Source organism: Setaria viridis, chromosome 4, assembly GCF_005286985.2.
Source record: "Setaria viridis chromosome 4, Setaria_viridis_v4.0, whole genome shotgun sequence".
Classification (NCBI taxonomy): Eukaryota; Viridiplantae; Streptophyta; class Magnoliopsida; order Poales; family Poaceae; genus Setaria; species Setaria viridis.
The window spans coordinates 5,565,164-5,578,705 of NC_048266.2; the positions used below are offsets into that span (position 1 = coordinate 5,565,164).

General features: G+C 41.4%; 2 protein-coding genes across 2 annotated transcripts; one reads left to right on the forward strand and one right to left on the reverse strand.

Moving 5' to 3' along the window:
- Positions 1 to 232: 232 nt before the first annotated feature.
- LOC117852963 (uncharacterized) lies at positions 233 to 9,276 on the reverse strand. The gene is made up of 15 exons (XM_034735285.2): positions 8,367 to 9,276; positions 8,056 to 8,111; positions 7,398 to 7,456; positions 7,097 to 7,168; positions 6,805 to 6,888; positions 6,072 to 6,179; positions 5,063 to 5,125; positions 4,867 to 4,947; positions 4,513 to 4,578; positions 3,285 to 3,440; positions 3,065 to 3,142; positions 2,217 to 2,255; positions 1,765 to 1,847; positions 1,399 to 1,471; positions 233 to 705 (listed from the first exon to the last, which is right to left on the reverse strand). Exons 1-15 carry the CDS (start codon positions 9,155 to 9,157, stop codon positions 535 to 537), a joined length of 1,980 nt encoding a protein of 659 aa, XP_034591176.1. The 5' UTR covers positions 9,158 to 9,276; the 3' UTR covers positions 233 to 534.
- A 1,289-nt stretch (positions 9,277 to 10,565) lies between these two features.
- On the forward strand, positions 10,566 to 13,175 carry LOC117852402 (uncharacterized). The gene is made up of 4 exons (XM_034734504.1): positions 10,566 to 10,798; positions 11,565 to 11,679; positions 11,751 to 11,919; positions 12,743 to 13,175. Exons 2-4 carry the CDS (start codon positions 11,614 to 11,616, stop codon positions 12,937 to 12,939), a joined length of 432 nt encoding a protein of 143 aa, XP_034590395.1. The 5' UTR covers positions 10,566 to 10,798; positions 11,565 to 11,613; the 3' UTR covers positions 12,940 to 13,175.
- The last annotated feature ends 367 nt before the right edge of the window (positions 13,176 to 13,542 follow it).

Consider the following 13,542-nt stretch of genomic DNA (forward strand, 5'->3'; position numbering starts at 1 on the left):
AAGCAAAGATCAGCTGCCATGAAATTTAAACTCATTTCAATTCAGTGGAGAATCTAGCAAACGCATTCCCTATGTAATTAGTTTCCAAAGATTCCATATGCCACAATTGAGGGGATCCAAATGGCCAGATATTTGATTTAAAATTGAGAAATTTGTTTGCCTTGAACCCTCTTGAGAATTAAAACATAGAGGAGCAGTTTTCCTTTTTGCTGTACGAGTGTACCACATTAGATGAGTGGAACCAAACCAACAGCTTGACAATAGATTAGCTAGAGACAAGATACAGAATAGAACTTCAAATTTACACAAAAAGAATAATGACAACCAAATTCGTGGCCGTCTTAGGCTTACTAGCAAAATGGAGAATACATATAAATCGGCTGGAAGCCCAACACTGACCCATCCACTGTCCAACTTGCACTATGCTACACCAATCCAATCCAACTTGCCATGTCCTCGATCTACAATACTCTAATATCTAACCCTAAACACCTACGGTCAGCTTTGGTAAAGCAGGCATCTTGTACACCAACATCAATCTTGGGGCCTAAATATGGCGTTTATGAACTGCTTCAGGTTGCTGCAGGGCAAGATCTCAATATCAAGCTTAAGCGGTTTGAGCAACTTCTCAGAGGTCTTGGGAACAACACACTTCTTGTATCCCAGCTTTGCAATAGCCATCACCCGCTTGTCCATTCTTGGCACCTTTTAAAAGGGAAATATAAAGAAAAGTTACTACAACTGGTTACAGTTAAAACAACTGGCGAAATCAGGATGAATTCAGGCGTTCAGCCTGCTTCCCGCATAGTACTCAAAATTTTGCTTTGTACTTTTTTGCGAATTCCATTTCACACTTCATTGAAACCATTTCAAAGTAACAATTATCTGACTAGGTCATATTTATTTTGAAGGGCGTAATTTACATATGAAAAAAAATGCATACATGGTGTACATATCGGGTAGCAGGATTAGCAAACAGGTTGAAATTCCATCTCATCATTAATTACCTCCATTGGGCTGTGTTTCTAATTTTTCAACAGAAACAAATTCTACATAATGCTAAAATTTGGGAATGAGTTCCAATTTTTCACTCTGTTTGTAGCTAAGTTTTTTGGGGCCAGAATATACACGAGTTGTTTTTTAAAAAAAAAAGAATATACACGAGTGACAGTATATTGGCTGGGATATAGTTTGTGGTCACTGATTACTTGTTTAGACAGTAAATCTTAACAGCACAGTAGACATTTGAGAAAGCTTGGAAGAATAAAATAGGCGATTCTTTTTTTTAGTTCAAACATTAATCTCTGCTATTCTTTTCACTAACACATGTTATCTCTTTCCTGTCAAGTGTTAACTCAGATTACGGATGAAGCGGACATGAAGGAGAAGAAAGCTTACAGATCTAAGTTCACCGCCAAGGCCGATCTCTCCAATAAATGCAACATCATTTGGGATAGGAAACTCCAAGAAACTGAAGACAAGAAGAAAAGAGGCTTCCTTAAAATGGACAAACAGTGGAAAAGATAGACCAAAACAGGTGTCCCACTCAAAAGAAATCATAGAACCATTACTTTGTGCCTCACCAATCTGCTTAGTTGCACAAAGTTTATCCTGTCTAACTACACCCCAGAATTGCAAATGACTGTAGAACATATCGTAAGAACAATAGGCTGCGAAATAGTTGAGTGCCTTAGGCACCAATACTAACTATAACGAAATCTTGTATTGCTAATGACTCAAATAATAAAGCAGTAAACTTACTACCTGCTGCAAATTGAAGCTGCTATGGCCAGATCTCCTGCGGTCTCAGCCAACTCGAAGCCACTCACGACATTCAAAAAAATAGCCTGCAGCATGACCAGAAATATAGCACCAGAAGAATATGGAAACAAACATAGAAAGTACGTACTACGTAGTCACTAGCGCATTGCTGTAATGTCCTCAAATCTAAAAATTGGCAAATTACTAGATTTAGTGAACATGGTCACAGTTATGCCATTATCATATCACAAATCCCTTAATACAATCAGAATTAGAGCAGATGATATGTTGATGTCTTGATGAAAACTAGGTCATCAGATCGCATCGATGCAAACAATAAGCCTATATTGTATGACAGCCAACTGATTGTATCTCAGAATTAACACCAACATATTGTAAAGAAACAGATATTGTCTGACATAGTAATAATTAAATAAGAATCTCTATGAACTTACATTATCCTGAAGTTTTAGGCCTGCTTGCTTCATAAGAACCTACAAACAAGAAATGAGATTATCATTTCATAAAATTTAGGAAAAAATGTATTGGCCAATCAGTTGAGTTGTGGTTGTGGATGTACGACTCCGCCAACTAGGGATCCAATCTTGGTTGTACAACTTTACTCAGTGTGAGCACATCTCTATGGAAAGTGTGCACCTGTGCTCCTTGAGGTCATGAACGTATCCCTGGTTGATGCAAATCGACACATGTGCTAGCACACGGGCATGTGAAGGCATGTGTGTTTGTGTGTCAATGGTTATAATGTCAAAGAACACATACTCCCGAAACATCTCATCCCACACATATATTCCTGTCATCTGGAAACTACAACCTCATTTTCCTCTTATTCCAGCAGAGAAGCAAGAAAACATGCAAAACTAAGTCTGCAAGAGGGCTAATATACATAGGATAAACTTATCAGAGTGCCCATATTCATAATAAGCTACAGATATGATGTTGAGATGGCATGACATCTAATAGTAACTCAGCTTAAGGTGCTATGTTTGCAAAGGGTTATAAAGCAAGCCTGATCAAACTAATGTGAATTCGGCTGTAAAAGAACAATCTAGAGCTGAATAAAAGAAGTCAGGTCTGGGCACTATTTATGAAGCTCTAACGCCAAAATAACGGTGTTATCAAGCTAAGATAAACTAGCAACAATATTCATTTCACGGGATCTCATTTTACAAGTCCATCCTGCTGGATCTTATCCATAGATTTACCCTCAGAAATTAACATGAAAATGACATTTTATCACGGGTGCAGTGCTTTATTGGCTGGATGTGTTAAACTTGACACTTACAGAGATTATGACATCAGCCCTTCTTGATGGTATGCCAACTACTTGTCCAGAGTGAAGAGAACCAGAAACACACAATGCCTGCAAATAGAAAAAAAATTGCAGCTCACAGAAGTATATGAGTATATGACAATATGAGAACAAAGATACAATAAGTATTGGAAGGAAAATAATTTAGCCACTTAAGTAAGACCCATTGACCATACTATAAAGACTGAAGTACCTGAACTTCGATAGCAAAGGTCCTAGATCCATCTAAAATAACAGCTACAGCAAGCCCGGCCAGAATTTCAGAATCAGAGTCATGCTCAGTTAAGAACATCTGGCTAGGATTCAGCACAGCTTGCAAACCAAATTCGGCCATCTCAAATACACCAAGCTGGAACAATAAGAGGAAACAGAACAAGTGAATACATGTTCTTCAATATCTTCCAGAAAGAACAGTTTGGTGACTTATGAACAGAAAAATGACCATGACATATAAAGAGAAAAGGTAGACATCTCAAATGGCAGGTTTACAAGCAACTATTCACAAGAGAAACTGTAGCAGGGATTCTGATCGGACAGTCCAAATTATGGAGTTACACAGCAGTACAGCACTATGCTCTCCTGACAGAGGATCACACTCCTGTAACAAGCAATCACCTTCTAGATGCACTAGGATGAGTCTTATTTTAGGAGGACAATGATGACCATGAGCAAGAGTGAAGAAGGCAGCACCCAACCTGGAAAGGGGAGTGGCAGAGCTCTAGATGGGCATGCCAGCACATGACGGGGAGGCAAAGGATGGATTGATGGAACAACCATGAAAAGGAAAAAAATAGGGTAAATGGAGAGGGAGGGCTAGGGCAACACAGAAGTCAGATCAGAAGGGGGAAAATTAATGATTATTGGGTTCTCTTTTCTTTCGTGAAACTAGGAATCATATTGCATTATCCATGAATAGGATACAAATCAATCATGATCTGAGCAATTCACAAGGTTGTCGGGCACCTCATTAAGCCATGTGTACCATAGCCCTGCATTAGAAGCTTGTTTGGTACATAAGTTTGGAACTTTGTTACAAGCACAAGGGCAAAGAAATGTTTGAATTTCTGAACGTTTAAAATAATAGAAGATGAAAAATAAGCTATGACAACGATTACAGTTTACTCCAAAAATCTCTATTAATCTGTGCAATATGATGGTCTAGCCTTAGTTCAAATACATTAGCATCATCACAATTCACAAGTAAATTATACTAGATGAATGCCTGAACTGTATCTTCTAGGGTTTGTCAAATCAAAAAGACTACTGCAACCAACTATCCACACAAGAATCAGGCAACAGTGTTGATGTTTAACATAACCATGTTGAACCCATTTTGCATGTTAGTCCCGTATGGCAGTATTGATCTTTTTATGGACTTGTGGAGCAAAGTTGATAGTTGATAGACAGACATGGGAGCATACCTCATCTGTTGAACCGAAACGATTCTTAACCGACCGCAACAATCGATGGGATGAGCACCTCTCTCCCTAAAAAAAGAGGAGGAATATTTTATCATGTTTAACATCTATAATATGCGAAATGATGAAAATAAACATAAACCTGAAATAAGGAGAACAATTTTAGGCTTTATTGCTTTAGCATTTCACATGTTTATCATCTGAAGGTGATCTAGTTGTATGAACTGGATCATTCTGCCTTCTATGATATAAATGACAACACATAAAAAGCACTCAAATGTTCAAGAAATAATCATATTTTGAGCTTTAAAAACACTTAGCATTGTCCCCCAATATTTGGAAGAGTAATCCACCAACCTCCATATACAGAACAACATCCACTATGTGCTCTAAGAGGCGAGGACCAGCGATATCGCCGCTTTTTGTAACATGTCCAATCTGAAAAGTAAAAAAGAATTGACAAGATGCTACTAATGATAAAAAAATGAAGGCAGGAATTTGTCTAGGATATGTCACAAATAACGGCAAACTTCTTGAATCGTGGTTAGCTTACCAAGAAAACAGGGATATTGGTCAGTTTTGCAAATCGTAACAAGGCAGAGGTGCATTCCTTGACCTGTTGTCCACATAAGGCAAAGATTTATGATAACAGCCAACAGGGATGTGAATTTTTCAGTACCATATATAATATAACATAGTCTACTTCAAGTTCAACAATGTGGACTTCCATCCCATAGACTTGGCACAATCTCAAGCTCAAGATGCAAACTGTTGCTAGATTCTATAATAAGACTGAAACTTAAAAATAAAGCCAATTCCTCTACCAGTGTCTATTGTACTAATACATACCCATGAAATTACTTTTGCTTGAATTGAGACATGTTCAAGATTATAAGTGGTGAGTCGAGCATTGTAGCACAAGAACAGCACGGGTTACTGTGGCTCATCTGCTGTGCAATCTCAAGCTATTATCCTGCAACTGCAAGGTTGCCTCTGTCATTTAGCTGCATGCATAGCTTCTTGTCTGGTTACTCTAGTACGCAATTATGTTATTTGCATATTTTACAGCTCTTGTTTAGTGATAAGTTTCTTAGAGGTCAAGCCATCCCATCTACATAAACATGGGAGTGCATCTCTAAAGGATCAAGAACTAAGAACCAATAAAGAAGTTCTCTTCTCTAACCAGGTTTCATAGATCTAAACAGAGAGGTGTGGAAAAAGAAACTCCCGGCCAGCTTGCCAAGGGCGAGAGTTCCCCTCCTCCGGGGTCTACAAAATCGGGACTGCACCAAATGTGCTCATAATATACAAAAAAATGCATATTACATAGCAAGCTCAACCTAAATGGAAAGTACTGAAAACAATGCCTGACCATATACAAGAAGTACCAGGACACTATATATCATTACCATGGCAAAAGCAAATGAAACTGATGGAGTGTAACAGTAAACAAATTTAACATAAACAACTAGTTTAATGGCAAGACATGACATGTTGCCATGTTGGCATGCAAGGCTGGTGTCAATATAATAGAAAATTATTAGGTGAACTAACAGAAGCACCTGTGATAAATTGCCAGCACTTCCAGCAAATGATCTGACATAAACTGTTTGAATTGAATCGATAATTAGAGCCCTTGGAGACAGCGGTTGGATTTTGTCCAAGATATCCTGTCAAACAAGATTTTTGAGGAATATATATGGTATATCAAAATCAGAGGGGCTGTTAAGGTTTCTTCTGAGAAATGTTTTAGTTAGGAGAGATGGTAAGAAGAGATCCTATTCTACTTTTAGTCAAGGCCATTGTCATCTATAATAAATACTTTTTAGATAACATGCAGATTGCTTAGTTTTATTAAAAAAACACTCTTGTAGAAAATCTTTGAAATGTGTGGTTCTCAGATTGTTAATTTTGCCTTGTTGATACGAATTACAAATTTGAACAGTATAAGTATAAGACATTAGCAGTTTTTTAGATAACTACAGATGATGGGTGTTATCAATGCATGTGAAATCACAAAATGGCAAAATCGATGAATAGATGAGCCCAGAACAAAGTACCTATGTGTCAGTAGTCTTATTATCTGGTATATATGAGGAAAGCTCATATAGGTGACAAATGAGATCTGAGATGAGCAAATAGTTTTCCTACAAACTTTATTCAATGGAATTATAAGGATTTTCCCAAAGGTAATAAAAACTAGAGTATGCTACATTACATAAAAATGGGTTTATAATCCAAAAAACAATAATAAATTTAGGAGTATGCACAAGTGGTGCTGGCTGAACAGATTACCTCAATATCCGTACCAGAGTAGAGGTACAACTTGCTAGACATGATACTCATCCGATCAGCCCTGTTTCCAATTTGCTCAATACTCTGGAGCATAGTTACAAAGTTATAGCAAAATGTGTTCTAAGATTCTACGAAACTCAATAATGAGAAATTCTCAAACAATGAAGGCTGACAAAAGAAACATAATCCAAGAATTTTCAGTGAATAAGACAACTTAAATAAGATGTAAGTTACGGAGATTGGATAAGGCCATAAAGGTTTAAGATTCTGTAAAATGCCAGCCATAACTAACCTCCTCACCAGACACATATACAACAGGAGAAGAATCGTCGGACTTGAAACCCTCCAATATATTAGAAGCAAGCTATGGATACAGAAAACACATTTTTCAGATTTCAGAGACAGGAACATCTGTTATACTCCAAAAGCTAAGGAATAAGGTTAAGAAAACTGCATAACTCAAAATGTAACAAACTAATTAGAAATATATTAAATGGTATAGGGTGGAAATGAATACAGCAATCATATTGAATTGAATGCACCAAGAAAAAATGCAGGTCAAACGTGCATAACCAAATGTGCATATATTTTACCTGTAACATCAATGAACTTTTGCCAACACCTGGATCCCCACCGACTAATATCAAGGAGCCTGCAAAAGTTTGATGGAATAGGTAAGGCATTGAGTCATGGGATAAACTAATGTTTATGTGACTTGGCAGTTGTCACATTCATATTTACTTTTCTGAAAAATAATGACTGTAACAATGAATGCTTCTTTTGGTGTTGGGACTCTCCTGTGATAGGTAGTTCACCAAATAACACGTACAGAAGAAATGTGCAGGAAGCACAATGCAGAACAAGCGCGGCATGTAGGGCAGAAGAATTGTAATACTATGAGGTGCAGCTATGAGTCCTAGGTTAACTCAAACCACTATTGCAAGCAGCTCAACAGCCTACATCTCATATGTAATTTTCAGCATGTTACTTACTAGCATATAGTTTGCTATAGATTCGCTATGTTGTACTGTAAGCTTGATTCAGGACCATCTCAAATATAGGAGAAATAACATAAAATTATAAATAAATGGCAATCAAGCAGCATCATATTTACTGGCACATGATTCCTATAATAAGCAGTTTAAAAGGATTTAGCACAACTGAAAATTTATACAGATAGAACCCTGATCTGTGCCTGGCAGATACAAGGTTCCTTTCAACCAATGCCATAAAACATAAGAGATGGTTTACCAGGAACAATGCCACCACCAAGCACTCGAGAGATCTCCATTCCAAAGCTCCCTGACCTACAAGCAAGACAACCATAAATGTCATCAGCTAATAATGAAAGAACATAATCCTCAGAGAGTTGCCTAGCACTCGAATTGCACGGATATATCTGAAGCTGACTACCACGTACACATACAACAATAAAAAATTTCAACACCGTAACTTCATTTATCTATACAATTACTTTTCCCCATGGTGATAAGAAGTCACTGAAGATGAGACTTCAAAATTTCTCATAGTAACGAGATACTGAGCTGGGTAAGAAATGTTACAGGGGTATGCGCCACGACGCCTGATTGACCCCCTTGTTCACCTCCTGAAGGCTCTGCGGCACCATCTCCTTGCTCTTCTGAGGAATCCACGACCGACCGACGTGTTGTGACTGCGACCCCCCCGCGGACGCATCGCCATCAGGCCCCGGGACGTACTTGTCCACGGTCCCCGTCGCGTTGCAATAGCGGCAAGTGCCCCACCACTGCGAATAGGCCTCCCCGCAGTTGCTGCACGCGTACGAGACCCTCTCCTTGCCGCCCTTACCCGGGGACTTCCGCGCCGCCGCCACCGACGACCACTTGGTCTGCGCCTTCGCGACACGCGCGCTCGCCCATACCTTCCCCTTTTCCTCGCCCTCGCTCTCTCCCGCACCTTCCCCCTCCTCCTCCCCCTCCGCCGCCGCCGCCGCCGGAACCGCGGTGGTGGACGAGGAAGCAGGAGGGGAGCCCTGCATGACGATGCGGCCCGCGACGGGGTCGAAGAGGCCCCACTCGGACTCTGGGGGGGGCTCGGAGTCGGAGGCGGAGGGCGGAGGGAGCGCCGCGGAGGCGCTGAGAGTGTCGGTGAGCGGGTCGTAGGTGGCCCACCCGGCGCCGCCGGGGGCGGGCGAGGTGGAGGAGGAGGAGGAGAGGAAGCGGGGGCGTGCGGAGAGCGGGTAGCTGGGGAGGCGGGGAGTCAGGGGGCGTGGGAGACGAGGAGGGTTCGGGGGCCGGAGGAGGCGGCCGGAGTGGCGGAGCAGGGAGCGGAGGGAGGAGGGCGAGCGGAGCATCGCGGCGGACGGGGCGGGCATGGAAGGCGGACGGGTTCCCAAGGGGGTTTTGGCCCGGGTTTTGGAGGAAAATGGAGGGCCGCGCGGGTGCCGGCGCGGGAAGAAGGGGAAAGGGAGACGCCGGACTCGGGAGGTGGGCCGAGTGCGCCACGGGTTGGTGTCTCGGGTGGAACGAGCTGAAAGCGCGACGACGACCTGACGCCCTGGGCCCTGGCTGACCCCTGGCCCCCTGCCACTGCCAGATCAGTGAGACGAGACGCAATCACACAAGGTTGACTGCTTGACGCTGTGACATGTCAGGTGTGCGTGTCCGCGTGAGCCACGTACGGAGCCTTTCAGCTTATAAGCCCACCGAAAAGCTGAAACGGTTGATTTATTATGAGAGGAAAATACTGTTTGGTAGCTGATAAGCCGACTGAATAAGCTGAAAGCCGACTGAATAAGCTGAAGCGAACAGGTCCACTGATTTGGTTTCACTCTCGTGTTGATGATACGAGACCATCCGAATCAAACTCAAAATTTGGAAATTAACACCGGCACTGTGATGACAAAAACAAAAAAAAATTATCGACTGCATTCTAATTCAGCGTCACACCTTAGATTCTATGCATTGGAGAGCAAGCGTATAATTCATCAATTTAAATTATTTCTAGATGATGTGCTACTCTTGAACCCGATAAAATACGACTCCACATTTGGACATGGACATGTTCGCTTCAGCTTATAAGCCGGCTGAAAAGCTGAAACGGCTGATTTGTTGTGAGAAGAAAATATTGTTTGGTGGCTGATAAGCCGACTGAATAAGCTGAAGCGAACGGGCCGATAGTCCCCAACAAATGAAATCACATAGAGAAGTATAGCGTACATTGTGTTCCATCTCACCACCATTCAATCATATGTCTTGCAACGGCGAAGGGGCAACATGTGAAACAACAAAAAAGAGATATATTGCATCAGATGGATTGTTTCATTCACAGCTCAAAAATCACTCTAGATGATGCGGCACCCTTAAAACTTATAAGTAATATAATAAAATAAAACTTGTTATTGGGTTTCACCTATGCTACAATAAAGTAAATATTGCTTAAGGGGTATTTTAAATCAATGGCTCGATCATTTTACAACGTGTGATTCATCTATAATACATTTTTATGTTAAAAAAGAAGTCCATGATAAACATGCGTGCTTTCATACATATAGATGGATCATATTATCCACAACGTTACATTTCTCTGGCTGAACTCGATTGAGTAGGCTCATGTAACAATATATTTCTCCATGATGCCTATTAATACATCTGTTTTCAAAATAATAACTCAACTTGTGCGTGGGCCGAATATTTGCTTGCAACATCTTCCCTCCCACTGAGCCCATTAACCAGCCCAGGGTCCTCCTTACGATCGGTCTGTACTGTCTACTCCGTTGCAGGCGCGCACACTTGACACAACCTCCGCCCATCTCAACGCAGCCGAGCGCCGCGCGCCCCCGCCGGCGGCCCCCTCCCGCAGCCACTCCCGCCCGCGCCCCCGCAGCCTGATCCTCCAGCTCGCCGCTCCTTGGTCCTACAACGGCCGCTCCCGCGGCGCCGCACCCCCTCGATCGACAGGAGCGAAGCGGAGTGGAGATCCAACCGGACGTGGGTCGCGATCTCCTTTTTAGCTGGTGAGTAATACTAGCGCGCTCCATGAGGTTCATGCCATGTTTACTGGTTTGTGATATTGGGATGTTTCGTTCGGAGGAAACCTTAACTCTGGATTGTATTTTGCTCGGGCTCTCGGGATTGATGTTTCTGCTGAATCCGTCCCCTTTGATAAGACGACCGATGTGCAGTCCTCTTGCAAAACGAAATGGGAAACCTATATCCATACCTCTCCGCTGTACCTTGCAACTTGCACCGAGCCTACACACTTACATAATCCTATATCCTAAATTACAAATAGGTGGGAATATAGTTTTTTTAGATCTTAGATGAATTAAGTCTTACAGGAGAAGATAATAATGCGTGCTTATGTTTTTATCTTTTTGAGTATCACAATGCAATGTATTCAGTGAGATGTTGCTTAGACAGATAGAGTCTCTTCATAAATAAGTAAAGACAATTTACTGGTTCATGACCAGATGAATCATTGGACATGAACTTTCGGATCAGATATGCATTTTCACTGTATATTAACAGAAGACATTACTGCTTAAAAAAAAGACATTACACAATTTGAATAAAAGGCAGCGGTACCGAATTAACATTTTGAGTGCATGATGTTCGTATTATATTGAATTGAAATGACAAAGAGATCTTAATTGAAAAAAGTCCATTTAGGAAGTTGGTGCAATCTTTAAACATCTATTTAGAAGTATGAGTTCTTTACTAGTTGCCTGTTACTGTTACATCTATCAATGATTTCATGGGGCATGGTATGTTTCTCTGCAGCTGATACAGGAAATTTACCTTTATCTCTACTCCACCTTCTTTTGCGACTATGGCATTAGCAGCTATCTACAGCCTTTTCATCATTAACAAATCCGGTGGCCTTATATACTACAAGGTATATTCCTGGGCTCCCCTTCTCTTTCTAGACCTAGAGCTGTCACCTGAAGAATCTGCACATCTCTTCAGGACTATGTTTCAGCAGGGAGGATGGACACCAATGACAGTCTAAGATTGGCTAGTCTCTGGCACTCGATGCATGCTATCTCCCAGCAACTCTCCCCTACCCCTGGTTGTACTGGCATTGACCTCCTACAAGCCCATAACTTCGATCTCCATTGCTTCCAATCTCTCACAGGTATGCAAGCTGCTTGATAGTTGATAGATCTGGCCCACATCTTATAGTTCTGAACTAAAGTATATTTGGGGCACTTTGGGTACACTTGCATCAATTCAAGGTTTACAAGCTCTGACTTAAGTATGCCGTAGGTCCCTTAACTTTCATAAATTTACCTTTTTCTTGTTCATGCCAACTGGCTCATCTCATGATATTGCATATAGCACCAAAGCACATGGTTGTGTGCCAGACCATCTGCTATGTAGCCTTTTCATGTGTAGGAATACCTACATTAATATTACTTTGCCCCTGCAGAATTATGGCACTAGGTAGCTGCATTTGTTAAACTCTAGGATGGGAAGATTTCATAGCATGTCAGATATTTTTCTCTGGGAGTAATGAGGGTGTGAATTCATGGCTGAAAATGAAGATTTTTAAACTTGTTATCAGTTTGTTACTTCGTTTGCCAAACAATTTTTTCTGGAACCATGTATAATTTCATTTGGGTCATTGTGCAGCTAAGATAACTGTCTTGTGCGGTTCGTTCAAAAAAAAAGGGCAGACCATCTTTAGGGTTAAGTTATGCTGTTATCTAGTTGTTTGAGATGTGATCTATATAATGAGCTAGTAGTAAGTTGCCCAAATTGGCCTGAATGCCTGATTCACAGATACCATGATCCACCTGTTCTCCTATGACCTATGGTGTCTTTAGACTCTTGGATGTACCTTTTGATGTTATCAGACCCAACTGCACTCGTATGTTTTTGATTCTTTGGCTCGTTTTTTTGTCACATTTAGCACCTCTGCTGTATCTGCTCTGCTCTGATTTCTCCACTTGATTCAGGTACAAAATTTTTCGTTGTATGCGAAACTGGCGCTCCAAATATGGAAATGCTACTGAAAGTGATCTACGAGTTGTACACAGACTTTGTTTTGAAGAACCCGTTCTATGAAATGGAGATGCCGATTCGGTGTGAGCTGTTTGATCTCAACCTGGCACAGTTGATCCAGAAGGACCGTGTTGCGCTTCTGGGTCGGTGAAACTTGGAAACCTATGGTCTAAACCCCATCATGTACCCTGTAGTTTTTCCTTTCTCTAAATTACACAGATTTGCTCAGATGGAATTCTAAGATCTACCGGTGTGTATCATCGATTACTTGAATAGTGTGTTGCTCATCTGTAATCTTCTCCGTGATGTGATGTAACTTTGAGTTTTGCGTACAGAAAAATGTTGCTGCAAATAATAGCTCTATGCAAAGGAGCTTTTGTTCTTGCATAGAGTACCTGTCATTGTAAGGATCAGGTGTTCTTTGGGAACCTCTGTCATAGGAACAGAACACCTGTGTCGTGCCATGCGCCCATGCCAATCCGTCCCTGGCTCCCTGACTTCAGAAAGAATCGAACAGGCCACCTGTGCTTCCGCTTGCCATGGACTCAAGCCACCGGCAAAATTCAGTGCAAGTGAAAACGATTTTTTTGCATGCAAAGTAGCACTGAAACTTTATTTTGAGACCTAGGACCGACCATTGAGCAAAGTGTCAAAGTGAAGAAAAAATTGCTACTATTCCGTGGGCCGTAGCTGCATTTGGTTCCTGAATTTCGCCTTCCAAAATCAGGCGCCGAGTGCCAAATCGTAAATCGAC